The 13,248-nt window shown below is 44.1% G+C and overlaps 1 protein-coding gene across 3 annotated transcripts in view; it reads right to left on the bottom strand.

Moving 5' to 3' along the window:
• The window catches only part of LOC146175531 (sulfotransferase 1B1-like), a 206,541-nt gene that overhangs the window by 69,012 nt on the left and 124,281 nt on the right, over positions 1-13,248 (bottom strand). Inside the window, exon 1 of one of the 3 annotated variants that reach the window (XM_084581920.1) lies at positions 12,483-12,828. The exons of the other annotated variants lie outside the window; for them this stretch is intronic. Coding sequence (XP_084438046.1) covers positions 12,483-12,553 — 71 coding nt within the window. The 5' untranslated portion in view covers positions 12,554-12,828. Of the gene's footprint in view, positions 1-12,482; positions 12,829-13,248 lie in introns of those variants that run through there. 3 annotated transcript variants of the gene reach the window in all.

Genomic DNA, 13,248 nt, shown 5'->3' with positions numbered 1-13,248 from the left:
CGAAGTCAGGGAGATAGCGACACTTTCGATAGCGACGCAAACTCGGATTACGGGCCCTGGTATCGTGCACGGGCACCCTTTACGGCGAGAAAATTAAGCATTGTAACCAAAGAAACTGCGCATGATCGCAGTCCGACATGTGACGCTGGGCACCAGCAAAATCACACGCAGACATTCCGCTTAATTTTCCGTTTGGACATGCAGCGGGCATTCATTCAGGAAGGTAAAGCGATCATCCTGTACAATTAGCGTTCGCCACTATAGCTGCCCCATCTATCATCGTCAGTATCGTCCAACCTAACCCAGGTCTAAACCTCTGAAACAACCATTATGCATTAAACACGAGTAAACTCCCGTGATTATTAGTCCCATAAAACCCCGGCCCTCAGTCACCAGCGGCTGCGAAACAACTGACCAAGGCGGCGGTCAGACCTGTGCCGCAGCAGGGGATGCTAAGAATTCCTGGCTCCGCTGGACAAGCGTCAATTGAAAACTGACCCTGGCAACGTTTAACGCTAGAACCCTAGCTAGTGAAGCTAGTTTAGCAGTGCTGTTAGAGGAACTAGAGGGTATGAATTGGGATGTCATAGGGCTTAGTGAGGTTAGGAGGTCGAATGAGACATATACTGTACTGAAGCATGGGCATGTACTGCGTTATCGAGGTTTACCGGAAAGGCGAGAACAAAGAGTAGGTTTCCTTGTCAATAAATATGCAGCAGGTAATATAGTAGAATTCTATAGTATAACTGAGAGGGTGGCAGGCATCGTAATTAAGCTAAATAGGCGGTACAAAATGAAGGTTGTACAGGCCTATGCACCTACATGTAGTTATGATGACCAGGCAGTTGAAAGCTTCTACGAAGATGTAGAATCGGATATGCGAAAAGTAAAGACGCAGTATACTATACTAATGAGCGACCTCAATGCCAAGGTAGTGAAAAAGCACGCAGGAGACCAGGCGACTATGGCAATGATTCTAGGAATAGCAGGTGGGAGTTACTAGTTGAGTTTGCAGAGCGTAATAACTTAAGAATCATGAATACCTTCTTCAACAAACGGACGAACAGGAAACGGACATGGAAAAGTCCTAACAGGGAGACTTGACTTCATATACTGTGTTAAAAGCCCGGCATTATGCAAGATGTAGAGGGGAAAGTGCGATCCAGTGATCACCGGATGGTGAGGTGCGAAATTAGCCTAAATCTGAAGAAGGAACGCTACAGATTAGTAAGAAAGTAGTCCATCAAAGAATTAGTGGTGAGGGGGAGGGCAGAAGAGTTCAGGATCTCGCTACAGAATAGATATTCAGCTCGAACCGAGGATGGCGACATTACCCTAGAAGCAATGAACAATAATTTCAGAGATATCATTACTGAGTGCGCTGTACAAGTAGGCGGTGAGATAGTTAGGATACCGGTAAGCTGTCTAAGGAGACGAAAGATTTTATTAAGAAAAGCCAGAGTATGAAAGCTTCCAATCCACCAGACCAGATAGAATTAACCGAGATATCAAAGCTAATCAATAAGCGCAAAGTGGCCGATATAAAGATGTATAACATGGAGAAAATTGAGCATGATGTAAAGAACGGTGGAAGCCTTAAAGCGGTAAAGAAGAAATTGGGCATAGGCAAAACCCAGATGTATGCGATAAAGAACAAGGAGGGCAACGTCATAAAGATAATGGACAAGATAGTCAAAGTAGCCCAGGAGTTCTATACTGATCTCTACAGTAGCCAAAGTAGTCAGGACCGTAATAAGATTGACGGTAGAAAAAAACTGTCAGACGTTCCACCAGTGACGAGGTCAAGAAAGCAATAGAAACTTTGAAAAGGGGTAAAGCAGCTGGAGAGGATCAAATAACTACAGATTTGTTGAAGGACGGGGGGAGGGGGGGGGATATAGGGCTAGAAAAACTGGCCACCCTGTATACACAGTGCCTGGTGTCATCGACGGTAGCGGAACCATAGAAGAATGCAAACATTATCCTCATTGATAAGAAATGGGACGCTAAGGGCCTTAAAAGTACAGATCTACCAGTGAGCTTACTGTATGTTACGTGTAAAGTATTTACTAATGTAATCGCTAATAGAATCAGGACATCCTTAGACTGCAATCAAGCAAAGGGTCAAGCAGGTTTTCGGGAACGGTACTCTACTATCGATCATATCCCAACCATCAACTAGGTGATAGAAAAATGCTTGGAATATAGCCAGCCCTTATACATAGCATTCATTGATTACAAAAAAGCATCTGACTCAGTAGAAACCTCGGCGGTGATGCAGACGTTGCGTAATCAGGGGGCAGACGAACCGTACGTGAAAGTGCTGGAAGATATATATAGTGGCTGCACAGAAACCATATTTCTGCATAAAGAAAGTAACTAAATTCCCATAAAGAAAGGTGTTAGGCAAGGAGACGCAATCTCCCCAATACTATTCACAGCTTGTTTAGAGGAAGTATTCAGAGACTTGGAATGGGAGCAGTTAGGGATAAAGGTAGATGGAGAATACCTCAGTAATCTGCGATTTGCTGATGACATTGCCTTGCTAAGCAACTCGGGGTAACTGCAAATAATGACTGATGACCTAGACAGGTAAAGTAGAAAGGTAGGCTTGAAAATCAGTTTGCAAAGGACTAAGGTAATGTTTAACAGCCTCGGGAAGGAACAGCAGTTTACGTTAGGTAGCGAAGCACTGGAAGTAGTAGGCGAATATGTCTACTTAGGACAGGTAGTAACCGCAGAGCCAGACCATGAAAAGAAAATAACAAGAAGAATAAGATCGGGATGGAGCGCACTTGGCAAACACTCAAAGATTAGACTAGCAGCTTACCGTTATCGCTCAAGAGGAAAGTATACAACAGTTGCATCTTACCTGTACTCACCTATGGGGCTGAAATGTGGAGGCTAACCAAGAAGGTTCTATTTAAGTTGAGGAGAACGCAGAGGGTTATGGAGCGAAAAATGGTAGGGGTAACATTAAGAGATAGGAAGCGTGCAGAGTGGATGAGAGGAATAACTCAAGTTACTGACATTCTAGTGGAAAGCAAGACAAAGAAATGAATGGGCATGGGCAGGACATTTAGTGCGAAGAGAGGACAACCGATGGTCGCTTAGGGTAACAAACTGGATTCCAAGGGAAGAAAAGCGTAGCAGGGGGCGGCAGAAAGTTAGGTGGGCGGATGAGGTTAAGAGGTTCGCAGGGGTCAAGTGGATGCAGCTAGCACAGAACCGGGTTAATTGGAGAAATATTTGAGAGGCATTCATCCTGCAGTTGGTATAGTCAGGCTGATGATGATGATAATGATGATGACTATAGCTGCCCCGTCTATCATCGTCAGTATCGTCCAACCGAACCCAGGCCTAAACCTCTAAAACAACCATTATGCATCAAACACGAGTAGAAGCACGAAAACGGCGCAAATTAAGAAGTAGCGCGCGACTCATCGCCGAAGTGGCATATCAGTAATATTGTACCCACGGATATAATTACACAAATTAAAGGAAACATCCAATCGGACGGAACTATTCCACACTATCCTAATATGGAGAATACGACAATGATCACAAATGATTTTGGTACCGCAAAATAATATGAAGGCTGCAGATGGGTTCTTCAACGTCCGTTACACGTTAAGAATAAACATATAAATCCTTGCACGTGAGGACGTATTTTCTGAACAAAATCATTGGGTTATAATACCACCGTTTAAATGACTGTATTTTATTTAAAGCTTCTACCATGGCGTGCTCCTTTGTTAGAGTGGTTCAGAAGTTAAGCTCACATTAAAAATTGTACGCTTTATACTGCCAACTATTTAGTCTTATAATAACTCATAACTAAATATAATAAATGTAAAGAATTGAAGTAAATATTGAGACGCCGATTATACCACTCGCCGCATACGTTGTATCACAGCAAAACACACAACAGAGAGATCTTGCAAGCGGATACATTCCAAAGGACATGCTCTAGCGCAGGCTTGTATCGAATACGCAAACGCTTTCTGCAAAGCCACAGTGGCACAGCCGGGCCTATATAGGACCACTGCGCGTGCCCACTCGGAACGTGGTAAAGCGGTATTCATCTCTGCTACGCTGAACGTTTCGAACACCATGTCTCGACGACGATATGGTGTGTCCTCACGTGAATCGAAGAACAATCTTTATCAGGTGCTGGTTACGTTTCATTCTAAGAATTATCAACAATACCACAATAGCTCGATATATACTACGGGTCCAATACATGGATCTTTCTTGCTCAACGTCCGATTTACGGAGCAATCACTATAGGAATAATCATAGGTACCCAAATACATTCTAACCGAAAAATCGGCAACTTTCTCGCCGTGATGGCGTTTCCGACTCCCCCACCTTTTAGTGGAAAACTAAGCGATAATAAATTGATGCGGTTTTGAGGCCCTAGGCAACAAAGGTGAACCTGTTAAACGATACCGTTCCCACAGATAACTTACCGCAGATAACATCGTGACATTACAGGAAGGCATGTATGGGTCTAAACGAACTACTTCTGGCCCCTTTCTCTCCACTCTGACAGCCGCCACTATAAACTGTTTTGCCTTCGTTGTGGCAACAACAATCCTCTCGACCTGTTCATCCCGCCAGCGTGTTCCATTCCGCTCTTCTTTCTCTGACCGGCTGATGCTAAACTCTAAATAGCACACCGAAACGAATTCATAGCGAAAGCGGCGGTACAATAGTGCCGAATGCGCTTATTCGATATAACAGCGCGTACTTCAAAAAAAGAACAAGCATGCGCTATCTCGCGACACACTGGAGTGGACGCGATTGTGCGACATTGTCACCACCAGCACGAACGACGCACACGCACACACAAACACGCGCAAGCACACACACACACAGACACACACGCACGCACGCACGCACACCTTGATTTTCCTTTTTCTCTTCTCCCAAGATGTGTGACCCTTGCAGCCGACTACTCGAACAACCCGATACCATATACCCGCACGCGGCATGAAGTAAGCGGCTGGTTCACTGTCGGACACGGTGCCCTCAACCCCGCTATCTTCAGCAGCCGCCGCCGAGAACGTAGTGAAGAGGTATGGGCCACTATGACTTCATGGCTTCCCTTATTTCAGGCAGTCTTGTTCAGATAACACTGTGCAGTGCGCATTAAGCAGGACAAGAAACTACTACGCGAAGGCCAAGCGCTCTTGAAAAAAGAAAGGCTTCGACGCCGCTTCGTCAAGAAGCCGGAGGGTTCGACGAACTCTGCCATCTACGCGACGAGAAAAGAAACGAAATAATATGTAAGCGTGTTCTTTTGTTTGTGTGTGTTTTTTTTTTCAACCTTTGTCTTGCCGCTTAGTCAGCTCCGGTCAAGACGCGGCGGCAGATAGTGTTCCGCGCACTTGCTGAGGCGTGCTCGCGCGTACTTTACGCGCAGTACTCGCGAACTGACCGGGCTAGGGACGGAACGTAGAGTGCGTCAAGTACTCTTTGTTGCCTTGAAGGAAAACTAGCCTCTGGGTGCTCAAAGCCTGGAATTACCTAACGACGCTTTCTTTCACTCGGGAACGGACGGTTTGTGTCAAAAACACAAAAACGGGGCGCCAGAATTCAAGGAAAGCGACAGTTCTAATTCTACAAAAATCGAAAGCATATAAACTAACAAGACAGAAAAAATATGAGACGTCGATCGCAATGTAAGCAAAGCGACAGTTGTGATTTTCCAAAACCTGAAAGCATATAAACTAATACTTAAAGAAAATATAGGAGACGACCCTGATGTGTTAGAACGCTGTGATAGATGACAGGGTCAGCCAATCGAAACAAAGAAATAAAGGGGAGGCCGTTTACTAACCAAAAGAGAAGGTAGCCGGTGTATTAAAATCGGAGAAAATCATTACTGTAAGAGAGGCCACAAAAGAACTCGTGCTTAACGCAAATATTATAAACTGGTATTTCGCGGAAAATTAACATGACCTTCATAGAAGTTGGGAGCAAACATCTTAGATCCAGGTTCAAGGTCGATATTTCTTCAAAACTGCCGCTAGCCTTGATACAGGAGAGCGAGGACTTCCATCCATTGTGGTGGCGCTGGAGAGACCAAAATGATATAACATTCAGTGTTAATTATGTCTAATAAAACACTACAGTTTTTGTGTCTAGCAAGTTCCTTTAGGGTAAGTCCAGGTATCCGTACAAAAAACGCGCTTCTCGGTCTCAACTTGTCTACTGCTCCCACGGGGGAGTGTTGGTTTACTAGACGAATTATAGCAACGAATTTCCGAAGCGAAAACATCCTTTTGCTCGCACCTCGTGAGAACTACCGTACATAAAGCAGTACATCGAGCTTTGCCATGGTTTCTCCAAGTCAATGTTGACTCACACTATGAGCAGAGCGCAGCGAGAGGACCAAACAAGGAACTGAAAGTAGAATAGTGGCTTGTTCTGTGTGCCCCTTGTTTGGTCTCGTCTCTATGCACTGCTCAATAAATGAAGACCTCTAGACACACATCCATGAAGCTAAGCATCGTACAGCTCTTACACCCCTTCATTTCATAAGCCCTAGCTCTAGGCAATTGGGAAAGAAAAATAAGTTTTCTGCTATTAAGGAAGGCTAATGATCCCCCGTATTTTCTGATATAGAATAATATTACCTAAATTACAGAATGAAAGAGCTATACAACGGGGACAAGCTTGACAAGTACAGGCGCACACAAAAAAAAAAAAAGGCAAGCAAACAAAGAAATCATCATCATCTTTATTTTTATTGTTAAAAAAATGTGCATGATTATCAGTATTACGTAAGGAGGTCCCGAAGTACAAACTTGCCGGGGGACCTCCTATGACAAAAATGAATAAAATTCGCGGGTAACTTACTAGCCAGTTATTAAGAAAAGAATATACAGGCGTGCAGAGAACAACTTACAACATTAACAATAATATAATGCAATACTTAAAATAAAATAAAAACGAGAAACAGTATAAAAGATTCTAATTAATCAAGAACTGGAAACAAAAGTGCACTAATTGCAGAAATCTGAGAATGCAATTTACTGAAAAAAAAGAATGAAATAATGTAAACACGGAAACTTACGACCCAGAGAAACATCTTTAGTCGGTGGAACAAAAAAAAAGGTACAAAATAAGTAATTCTTTAATGAACAATGAAATTAGTTAAGATTATGCTTTGATTTGATTTCGAATGGCAGTGAATTCCACACAGATATACCTAAAAAGTATGCAGTTTGTTTACCATAGTTAGTCCCAATTTTCGGTAATAGTAGATTATAATGTTCAGCAAATTTGGTGTTATTATTGTTATAGAGCTTGGAGGACTCAAAACCACTAAGAACGACATGATTATTGCGCGTATTAAAGGTAATCGATGCCATCCTAAAATTAAGTATGTAAAGTGTGCGATAAAAATTGAAACGAATGCATGGTAAGGGCTGAAAGTAATCATTCGGAGTGCTTGATTTTGAAGGTGGCTAACACATGAAAGGTGAGTGTTGTATGTGTTACCCCAGGATGATATGCAATATTAGAGGTGGCTATGTACGAAGGAGAAATATAACATGCGAAGTATAGGTAGGTCGAAGTAATGCCGGGCTCTAATTATCACGTGAATACCAAAGGCTGCTTTAGATTTAATGAATTTGGTACGCTGATGAAATATAAGTTGATTATCTAAAACGACACCGAATGTTGTGGATTCTAACGGGTAATCTACGTCCGTGCCTAAATGCACCTGAATAGCAGGCCTTCTTGTTGCATGAATGAAAAACCATAAAGGTGGTCTTTCTTTGCTTAATTTGTAGATAGTTATTTTGGCACCAGGTACAAATGCTTAGAAGGTCAGTGTTCAAACTGGCAATTAGTATAGAAATATCACTAGCGAGGGAAAAATGGTAGTATTGTCAGCGTAAAGAACTGAACTCGGTTAGTTGAGGCATTTTGGCAAGTCATTAATATAGATAAAGAAGAGGAGAAGGCTTAAAATAAATTTCTGTGGGACACCGCGGTTTATTAGCTTTGGATCAGAAAATATGCCACCAAATTCAACATCTTGAAGTCTGTCAGTGAGATAACTACGGATTAGGCAAAGTGCAGGACCACAAACGCCAAGGCATTCTAATTTGCGAAAGAGAATGTTATGGGTAATTGTGTCAAATGCTTTTGTTAAGTCGATCAAATGGGCGCCAACAAAGAAACCACGATCAAGAGAACGCTTAATTTGGTCAGTGAATTCTATTAATGCAAGTTCGGTGGAGAAGTTCGGCCTCAAGTAGATAAGTCTCAAAAGTTGTTACTGAAGCTGCTTGTAAATACGACTCCGCTTGATATTTCTTTGCTGTGAGTGGCTTTTTTCAAAGCTAACGCTCCTGAGGATTTTTATAAAAGCTTACTCAAGGACGTTAAGTGTGATGTCATACATAGCAACTGGCTCCCTATATGTTGCAACCAACAAACGCGCCATGTGTTGAAGATGTATTAGTGCTGCGTACGGACTCTCCTCGACTCAGATACACTACCAGAAACAACGGAAGATATATCTAGCACGCCGCTGTCACTGTACAACCGTAATATTGCGTAGTACCATGAACGCACTCTGGCAGCTGTATAGAAAAAACTTGCAACTCGAAACAGGTACTGCCGTTAAACACTGCAGGAAACTGCTGCTTGAAGGTATCAGGCATAGTCCGCAGCTTCGCCTAGACGGTGTTGAAACAAGCGGTCTGTCCAGCAATATGCGACGCTCATACAAGGAGAAAATAGGGCGAGCCAAGAGTTTTCAGGGTTAATAGGTCCTCTTCGAAGCGATGCAGTCAATCGTAGCATAAAGGATGGTGATGGTGACGATTACACATGGACAAGTATCTGATTGTGCATACATCAGGGACAAGGCATGTATAACTCGGCTCAAATAGCCCATGAAACTGCTGACACGTGAGAAATCACCTTCCGACAATACGAATTCTAACACTGACAAGCTGTATTTTAGGATTCCTGTAAATTTAGGCGAACATACCCTGAACGCGAACTCCCCTTACATCGCATGCGCGTTTAGACAGTGTCAACATTATCCGCCCTTGGCGGCAACGCAGGAACAAAGGTGGACACAAACTGAAAGCAGCCCAAAGGCGTCACAACTGCACCTACACCCTGTACGAAGCTACCGACAGTGTGGTGCGCTACAGGCTTTTCTTCAAACGATGAACTAATTGAATTAACGCTGACCACTGAGTGGTATATTTCCACCTGAAGAGTGTCACCTCAGGCGTTTACAAACATTGTCCTACAACAGCCTAGCTAGACTGCACAAATTAGTCCGGGTACTTTCTCAACTCAATGTACATTTTGCGGCCAGAAAGCAGACCTTTACCATATGGTATGGGCTTGCCAAGAAAACCAAGCCATACCTCGCAAAGAAAACCCAATGTGGGTGAATTGAGAGGTGGCCTTGCGCAGCTCCGACCTTGCTGCATAAAGAACCTTGCTTGCGAGAGCTCGGGCAGCGGCATCAGCCTACGGAGTCCCAGACTGAGCACCCGACCAAACCATCCCTTAACTCATAACCCAATTTCATAAATAAATGTTTTAACGTTCATGCGTGGATATGAATGCGATTGCGTAATGACCCCGTTCTCCAGAAAATCCGGCATCAAGGTTGTCAGCGTCGGTGTGTGAGCAAAACACCGGCATGCATATGAAAGGTGGTGGCTGGTGGCTGGCATGACAGGCCAGTGATTGGTCGTGTGGTTGCCTGACGCACCGTGACTATATTTGGCAGGAGATGCCAACTGGCGCTCTCTCCCTTAACTCATAACCCAATTTCATAAATAAATGTTTTAACGTTCATGCGTGGATATGAATGCGATTGCGTAATGACCCCGTTCTCCAGAAAATCCGGCATCAAGGTTGTCAGCGTCGGTGTGTGAGCAAAACACCGGCATGCATATGAAAGGTGGTAGCTGGTGGCTGGCATGACAGGCCAGTGATTGTTCGTGTGGTTGCCTGACGCACCGTGACTATATTTGGCAGGAGATGCCAACTGGCGCTCTCTCCCTTAACTCATAACCCAATTTCATAAATAAATGTTTTAACGTTCATGCGTGGATATGAATGCGATTGCGTAATGACCCCGTTCTCCAGAAAATCCGGCATCAAGGTTGTCAGCGTCGGTGTGTGAGCAAAACACCGGCATGCATATGAAAGGTGGTAGCTGGTGGCTGGCATGACAGGCCAGTGATTGGTCGTGTGGTTGCCTGACGCACCGTGACCATATTTGGCAGGAGCTGCCAACTGGCGCTCTCTTTTCACATGAAAGGGTGAGATCGGAATCAAAACTCCAGGATCCTTGCATTCTGAGTATGATACTGTATCATACTCATAAAATACAGAATAAATATGACTGTATGTCAATAGTATGTGTTATATATTAAAGGAACGAGTTAAGATATATATAATTAGGCGAGTAGCAATGCCCATGCTCGCTAACAAGGATCCGTAAGGTCATTTGGCAAACGCAACCCATTAACACTGCCGTTTTATACCCTTAAAGGCAAAGCTAAAGTGTACCCCCGCCTCCCAAATTTTATGGAGCACGGTAAAGAAAACGATTAGCAGAAACAAACACCCCATGCAATGAAATATTTAAAACACTCCCGCGGAAACTTTCCGGCACAAATATCCATTAGTTCTAAGGTCTCTGCACAAGCTGGCCCATTGGCAACCACGGCCAACTACCGAAGGACAGGTTTGGCAAACCATTGAATTCTGAAGCACCACGAGAGGAAACCTATGATGCTTTCATTTCCGGTGGGCTCGGTAAAAGCTGAAGTCACAGAGACATAACTGCGCAGAAAAAATTCCGTCGCCTCGGCGTTATAGCCACGAAAGACAGCGGAAAAAGGAAATCGTCGAGAATACGGGAATAGTCCGGAGAGAAAATATCTCGATCATTACTAATTTAGCGGGACAAGAAATTCCTGGAAATGCACACCATGCACCGGAAGACGCGTGCTGAGGTCCTTACTCTCGTCATAGCACGAGTGATTCATCGAAGTCTATGCCCCCCTGTAGGTCATTGTATGGGCCCTTTCGTGTAAAGCGCACATATTCAGCGACAGGAAGCAAGTCTAGGTTAAGTAAATTTGAATAGATGCGGCGGTAACGCTGAGAACGAGAAGTCACAGTTTTTAAACAAACTACGCAAAGAAAACCACATGCGTACATTCTTTTTCTTCTTTTTCTTGTGTTATTATCTTTGCGCCGTAGTGGTTTTCAAGTCATGAACCAACTCGCCCCACACATATTCAGAATAAATATGACTGTATGTCAATAGTATGTGTTAAATATTAAAGGAATGAGTTAAGATATATATATAATTAGGCGAGTAGCAATGTCCATGTTCGCTAACAAGGATCCGTAAGGTCATTTGGCAAACGCAACCCATTAACACTGCCATTTTATACCCTTAAAGGCAGAGCTAAAGTGTACCTCCGCCTTCCAAATTTTATGGAGCACGGTAAAGAAAACGATTAGCAGAAACAAACACCCCACGCAATGAAATATTTAAAACACTCCCGCGGAAACTTTCCGGCAAAAATATCCATTAGTTCTGAGGTCTCTGCACAAGCTGGCTGGCGAACGGTGAGACAAAGTGAGCACCGTATCTCAAACGTAACAGTCCCTTTGACTTCGGAATAACTGCCTGTAGGGCGATATTCCGAAGTCAAAGGGACTGTTACGTTTGAGATACGGTGCTCAGAATCTGATTTAGCGTGCAGAGTGAAATTATATGGCAGTCAATTTCAGAGCTATGACGAGTCTCAAGAGCGGTCGCCCAATCTTGGCACAATTCAGGAAGTTCAGAAGTCGTCAATTCAGAAAATGGAAGCATGTTCTTACAGAGAGCAGCTCTTGTACTTAAATTCCAATTCTGCAGGCGAGGGGACGCATCGAGCTTCAACAAATAGCACACATGTATTCATTGTGCTCAAATCAAGAGTCGCCCTTCACGTTCCTTTTCTCTATGTATTGAGCGATGAGCGCCTCGTGTTAGTACCGTAGGAAACTTCCGGACTATAGAATGTTTCCGGGCTCATGTACACATTGAATGAAATCAGGTGCCCTGCAGAGATCAACGCGGCAAGAAGCACAATGTCATTTTTCTCGCTCTTTTGTGGCAATGTACTTGTTTATCTATGAGCACTGCCATATCTGGGAGCTACAAGAGAAAGAAAGCGAAAGTTCCGGGATTACGATGACCGAATAACAAGTACACCTTCTTGAACTTAACGCTGAAAAATATCACTTAGCAATGCGCCATTTCGAATTTAGAAGCCATTCAAAGCTGTTGATTCGGCCTTTTTTTTTTTTGTTTAAATATATCCTGACCTTTAGAGAGTGCCACAGGCTTTTCATATTCGATGTATAAATATAAACAAGTGAATGACGATTAAGAAGTGAGACTGAGTTCCCGTACGCACCGCACCAGGATGTACAGTAAACACAGCTGGACGGTGATCACAGTCCTTTCGCACACGGCGACGATTCCCATAGCGCTTCCTCGTGCTCGTTGAACGGGCACCGTTTTTCGACGCTCTTGCACCCTGGTTCACTGTTATGATTCGTACCGAATAAAGCCGGCTCGGGGAACACTTTCAGCACGGTGAGAACAAGCAGCACAATACAGTCCACAAGGCCGTGATGGTAGAAAGCAATCGTGGGGGCTGGGATGGGCGCTCGCGGATCCGACAAGTGTGGTTTAAACCTTTTGAAGCTGGAATCGTTCCGAGACCACCACACCAACGAACCAACGATGCCTCCCGGCCCCCGGTGACGACTGAAGGATCCAGGGATCTCCACGGGCCTCTTTTATACGTGGCGAACGGAAGGCACAGCTGTGTATCGCACCGACGGGAGTTCGAAGGGGGAGAGCAGATAAAGGAAAGCTTTGGCTGGCTGCGGGCGAGGGCGGAAGAGGAGGAAGCCCAGACAATCCGAACGTGAGATGAGAAGGCGAGGAGACAAAGTGAAATGCTTCGAGATCTCTGAGCTTCACAGGGCCCCTGTCCGCTCTTAAGTGGGCACCTAGGACAAGCTATCGGGTTGCAGATAGCGAAAGGGAAGGCACACGCAAACTATGGAAGCAACTATATAAAAAGAAAAACATTACGTTTTGCGACTGCGGAACAGAGTAGATACTGAACTAATGTTACTGGCGAAATTTTAAAAAGGCTTAGATAATAGGCG

The sequence above is a fragment of the Amblyomma maculatum genome, chromosome 10 (assembly GCF_055883805.1).
Source record: "Amblyomma maculatum isolate TAMU_Amacu chromosome 10, ASM5588380v1, whole genome shotgun sequence".
NCBI lineage: Eukaryota > Metazoa > Arthropoda > Arachnida > Ixodida > Ixodidae > Amblyomma > Amblyomma maculatum.
The sequence above is the reverse complement of the archived record's forward strand: the minus strand, read 5'-3'. Positions and strand labels throughout refer to the sequence as shown.